The sequence below is a fragment of the Pan paniscus genome, chromosome 15 (genome assembly GCF_029289425.2).
Source record: "Pan paniscus chromosome 15, NHGRI_mPanPan1-v2.0_pri, whole genome shotgun sequence".
NCBI classification, from domain to species: Eukaryota; Metazoa; Chordata; class Mammalia; order Primates; family Hominidae; genus Pan; species Pan paniscus.
Window position 1 is genome coordinate 9,162,785 of NC_073264.2, and position 5,551 is coordinate 9,168,335.

A 5,551-nucleotide genomic window follows, 5' to 3' on the forward strand; every position below is an offset into this window, starting at 1 on the left:
CAGCTGGCGGGCCTGGTACCTGATGTCCTCAGGGTCAAGTGCATCGCCCGCCCACTTGAGGGGTTGCTGTGACTTGGCCTCCTCCAAGAACTCAGGGGCCACCAGGGCTGGCTCTTCGTGGTAACTGGGATGGTATTGAGCAGCAGGTTTTCACCCTGGTGCCACTGCTGTGCGGACTGCCTGACTTGGGCGCCCAGACACTGGCCTCAGGGTCCACGTGGCAGGTGTGTGTGCGGGTAGGGTGAGTGGCACGGAGGGTCAGGGGTTGCTGCGTCATCTCTGCCTGTGTGCAACTTGCAGTTTTGCAGTTTTCTGCAGCAGCTGAGGCGCAGGCGTGGGAAGGCGGAGCTCCCCTGGAAGGCGTCAGGTTTGCAGGCACAGAGCACAGCCCAGGCCCGAGGGTCCGCTCAGGGGCCATGGTGGTTGAGTTCTCCGTGGAAACTGGGATGGGGTGAACGGCCAGTTCCCGTCCTTTGGCCGCCTGGCCAACTACCAGACTTAGCCGCTGCCGCCCAAGCATCTGTCTCTGGGGTTGCCGCTACTTGGGTAGAAGTGAGGGTCGGGGTGGGGCATGGAGCATCACCAGTTGCCAGGCCAGCACTGTCTTTGCAACATATTCAGGTGGCGGCGGGCAGCTCGGGCACCGGCATGGGCTGGCGAGGCTCCCCTGGATGGCCCTCAGATCGCTCACAGCATTGTCCCAGGGCTTCCTCGGCCTGTGCCAGGTAAGCAAGGTAGGGGGGAGCTTCAAAGGCTTCTATCCCAACTCTACCTATTTCTAGCTATTTTCTCTTGAGTTATTTTGCGTCTATCTCAGTTTTATTTGCAAAAATAGTATATGCAAAATACATCGAGTGAATGTACATCAGGCATATAGAAGATCTGGCAGAAACACGTTTTCTCATGCCCATTTCCATTCAATATTTGAACACAGAGGCTTCCATGGTTTTGATTCTTTCCACAAAAGGATAGTTTTGTCTGTTTTCACCATTTACATAAGTGAAACTATAAATTATATAATTTTTATGTTCATTCACTAAACATGCTTGTGACATCATTTTGTTCCTATTGATTATTCATTAACTTTATCTTGTAATACTCAATTTTATGACTATACCACAGGTTTGAGGCCTTTGCTTGTTTTGTTTATAATCCACTCCACTATTGATAGACACAAAAGCAGTTTCTGATTTGAGGCTATCATGAGTAAACCTGCTACGAACAAATCAGATATACACATTTTTCTGTAATAATATTTTCACTTTTCTTGAGTTTAAGTACATAAGAGTGGATTTTCTGGGTTATAAAATAAGTATACATTTGGCATTGTATGAAATAAGGAGACATTTTCCTAAGTGGTTGTGCCATCTTAAACTACAATGAAAATGTTTGAGAGAATCAGTTCCACTTTCTAACCAATACTTGATGCTGTCAGTTGTTTTAGTATTATCCATTCTTATGGGATATAACTGCTGAGTAGCTGTCTGCCTTCCCAATAACACGGAAAATTGAGGGCCCAGAGGACAGTTTTATTTTCATATTTGACATCTTCTATTATTTTTTATAGAAGGGTGATTTGGGTAGTAAAATTGTCTTTCAATTTTCTAGGTTGTCTCTGAATCTTACTGGGGTTCCTTGTCCTAAACCACATTCAGAAATTTTCACGACCAACTTCTTTTTATCTTTGTCATACCAGGCCAATGAGGGACTGCATTCCTGAGACTTTTTAAGTACTTTTTGTGTGTATGATGGTCTAATAATCATAGCCTTAAAACTTTCTGGCTGGGCATGGTGGCTCATGGCTGTAATAGCAGCACTTCGAGAGGCCACGGCGGGTGGATCACCTGAGGTCAGGAGTTCGAGACCAGCCTGATCAACGTGGAGAAACCCCAACTCTACTAAAAATAAAAAATTAGCTGCGCATGGTGGCACATGCCTGTAATCCCAGCTACTTGGGAGGCAGGAGCTACTTGGGCTGAGGCAGGAGAATCGCTTGAACCCAGGAAGGGTTGTAGTTAGCCGAGATCACACCATTGCACTCCAGCCTGGGCAACAAGAGTGAAATTCCTTCTCAAAAAAACAAAAAAAGAAAGAAAAAAAGAATCTCAGACTTCTGGGAGACACTGAATTTGTGAGTGTGTACAGCATGTCACAATAACTTTTTTTTTTTTTTGAGACCAAGTCTCACTCTGCTGCCCAAGCTGGAGTGCAGTGGTCCATCTCAGCTCACTGCAAATTCTGTCTCCTGGATTCAAGCAATTCTCCTGTCTTGGCCTCCCGAGTAGCTGGGATTACAGGTGCTGCAACCATGCCTGGCTAATTTTTGTATTTTTAGTAGAGACAGAGTTTCACATATTGGCCAGGCTGGTCTCGAACTCTTCACCTCAGATGATCCACCTGCCTCAGCCAATGGGTGGAGTGTTAACTGAAAATGCGCACATTGAATACTGAGGAAAATGTATAGCCATCATCACCAGCAGCTGAGATGCCAGTTGAGATAACAGGAATACCCCAGCATGTAACTCCTCTTTTAATTCACACACACACACACACACACACACACACACACACACACACACACACTCATGGTAACCAGTTCAGGATGCACACAGAAACAGTCACAGTCTTTTTTGGGAACACACTCCCCTGTGACACTTAGATCCTAATGCTGACTCCAATTCGCTCCTGGGACCTCCCCTCTCCTTGCAGAATGCTGGGCTTTCCCTTAGAAAACCCCATGTCATTTCCTTCAATGGAACATGAATCAGCTTCACCCACAGTGTCTGCAGGTCTCTGTCCATAGCAAACGTTTTTATTACCTTAAAATATAGATTTTTACCTTAACTAGCCAAGACCTAGGACCCTTTTTCCAGGCTCTTTTAGATGAAGTAATAAATGCAAATATTAGAGATGTGTATATGTGTATAAATATAAGGAGAAAAGATGTTGCCTAGTTGTACAAATTAGCTTTAATAAAACTCCTGATTTAAATTATTTAATTGTGAGAAGGGCGATTCTAACTCAACACACCAACGAAATAAAAGCCTTATCCCTCTGCTCCGCCAAAATATCCCATTTAGAGCCTGTGTGTGTGTGTACACACACGTGTGCACTCATCCCCACCTGACCGTATCAAATTATTATTTAAACTAGATATTTTTACTTCGTTGCATAGTAGTAATGGTTTCTGGAATGAAAAAATAAAAAATAGGAGAATAAAACTGTTTAAATGTATCTCCGGGTGAACGCTGTGGCCACTGCACGGACCCCGCCGATGGCGCCCAGTACCTGCGTCTCAGGAAGAGGCTCTGGCGGGTCCTCCGCCTGAGGCCGCGCCCCTGGTACCTGTCCCGCGTCCACGTGAACGCGAAGCGCATTCACCATCCCCTCCCTGAAACAGCGGTCCCCGAAGTGCTCCACAGGCAGGGCCGAGCTGGGCAAGGGGGAGCCCAGCCCCTGCACGGGCCGCCCTGAGCGGCGGAGACGCAGGAAGAGCTCGCCGGCTCCACCAGCCCCTACCCCAGATGGGGGACCTCAGACCAGCGAGGACCTGGAGCCCCCGCCCCACGGTTGCCAGGAGGTGGACAGGGGCAGCTCCTGGGGGGCTACCGCCCCGAGGCCATTCCGCCAGAACTTGAGCGACCTGGGAAGGCGCAGTGCCCTGCCCTTGAAGAGGAACCTGTGTCCTGGAGGCAGCAGCCCGGGAGCTCCTCCTCCGAGGACACCGCAGAGGCGAGTGACTCTGGCGGCGCAGGGCTGGCTTTCCCGTCCACGGAGGAGAGCTGTGGGGCTGGGTGAGCTGGACCAGGAAGCACGGCTGGCTGCTCTCGGCCTCCGATGGGGAGTGGACAGCTTAGGGGGTTGCCGCCGTGCCAGCCGGCCTGCTGGCCACTCTGGGCTTCATCACAGCCTCACCTGCCTGCGCAGGCACCTAGCACTGCAGGCTGGAGCTTCTGGCCATGCTGGTCAACTTCCCCAACGAGCCTCTGCTGCCTGGGAACAGCAAGGCCAGAGCTACACCGCCCTGCAGTTGGCAGCCGTGTACCTTGGAGATGGTGAAGCTGCTAGTGGGGACATAGGACGCCGATGTGGACATCAGGGACTACATTGGGAAAAGGGCCTCCCAGCATGTGAGTCAGAGCATCACAGAAGAGATTGAGACCCTGATGGGAGTCCTGGACAAGGACGATGGGGAGAGCACCGCCAGCAGCGGGGGTGGGTACTGGAAGATTTAAAAGCTGCCCCCTCCATCTCACCACCTACAAACTCTCACACGTCCTGGAAGATGGGTGGACCCTCTCCACCATCACCACTTGGCTGAAGGTGGTCCAGATGTGAAGCCAAGGATTCCAGGGCGCACAGCCTCGGGCAGGACTAATGGACTTAAAAAACACAGGCTCAACAAAATCCACTTCACAACCCAGATGGTTCACATCGCACCCTCTTTCAGGGACCCAGAGCAACTACTGGAAGAGAAGGAGTAGGAACACTCTCTTAAAGGCCACTTATCCTATTCCTTCAAATTAAGACCAAAGTCCAATGTATTTAGGTAAAAAATAATTTCTTTTAGAAAATGCTAAGGTTTGTCTTCTGAAATTTAATAACAGAAACAAAAAAAGAACATTAGACGTCAGGAAGTGAGACCAGAAAAGACAAACTAAACTATCCTTACTAGGTTGGAATGGATGGGGTGGAGTTCCCATCAGGCTAGCATTCCGGGGAAAGTGTTTTTTTTGTTTGTTTGTTTGTTTTTGTTGTTCTTTTTTTTTTTTTGGCGGTGGGGGGAAGGAGTCTCGCTCTGTCACCCAGGCTGGAATGCAGTGGCACCATCTCCGCTCACTGCAAGCTCCTCCCCTCGGGTTTATGCCATTCTCCAGCCCCAGCCTCCCAGTAGCTGGGACTACAGGCGTCCGCCACCACACACGGCTAATTTTTTTGTATTTTTAGTAGAGACAGGGTTTCACCGTGTTCTCCAGGATGGTCTCTATTCCTGACCTTGTGATCCGCCCGCCTCGACCTGCCAAAGTGCTGGGATTAGAGGCATGAGCCACTGCGCCTGGCCGGATTTCTTTTTAAGAGATTCATCATACTTTGACCTGTGCCCCATTTCCCTCCTCCACCTGTCTGACCTGGCGTTCCTATTTCCGGAGACCAGAAGTGGGGGGAAGAGAAGGGATGACTGTTTCTTTGCTTTCACCATTCCTGCATGCCACGCAAAGGAAGGAATATTGCACTTTTAATTATCTGTTTTATTAAGTGGTTACTATTTCAAGGACAAAAAAATGCAAATTTGTACAAAACTGGTAGTATTTGTAAGTGCAAGTACTACATGCTGTCTTGTTCTTTTACCAATTGCATTTGCATTTTAAGGTACTACTGGTACAGCCACGGTGGAGAACAGTTTGGAGGTTCCTCTGAACACTGAAAATAGAGGTGCCACATGATCCAGCAATCCCACTGTTGGATATATACCCCCAAAATAAGAAATGAGTATATCGAAGAAATTATCTGCACTCCCATGTTGGTTGCACCACTGTTGACAATAGCTAAG

The 5,551-nt window shown here is 48.7% G+C and overlaps 1 protein-coding gene across 1 annotated transcript; it reads left to right on the forward strand.

Moving 5' to 3' along the window:
- Positions 1-648: 648 nt before the first annotated feature.
- On the forward strand, positions 649-5,300 carry LOC129393857 (uncharacterized). Its single transcript, XM_063596450.1, has 2 exons — positions 649-725; positions 3,373-5,300. The coding sequence occupies exons 1-2, from the start codon at positions 649-651 to the stop codon at positions 4,157-4,159; spliced, it is 864 nt and encodes a 287-aa protein (XP_063452520.1). The 3' UTR covers positions 4,160-5,300.
- The last annotated feature ends 251 nt before the right edge of the window (positions 5,301-5,551 follow it).

Bases quoted from the DNA above. Each gene is read 5' to 3' on its own strand.
- LOC129393857 (XM_063596450.1), top strand. From the start codon at position 649: ATGGGCTGGCGAGGCTCCCCTGGATGGCCCTCAGATCGCTCACAGCAT. The intron at 726-3,372 runs GTAAGCAAGGTA...GTGAACGCGAAG, and splicing joins GCTTCCTCGGCCTGTGCCAG to CGCATTCACCATCCCCTCCC.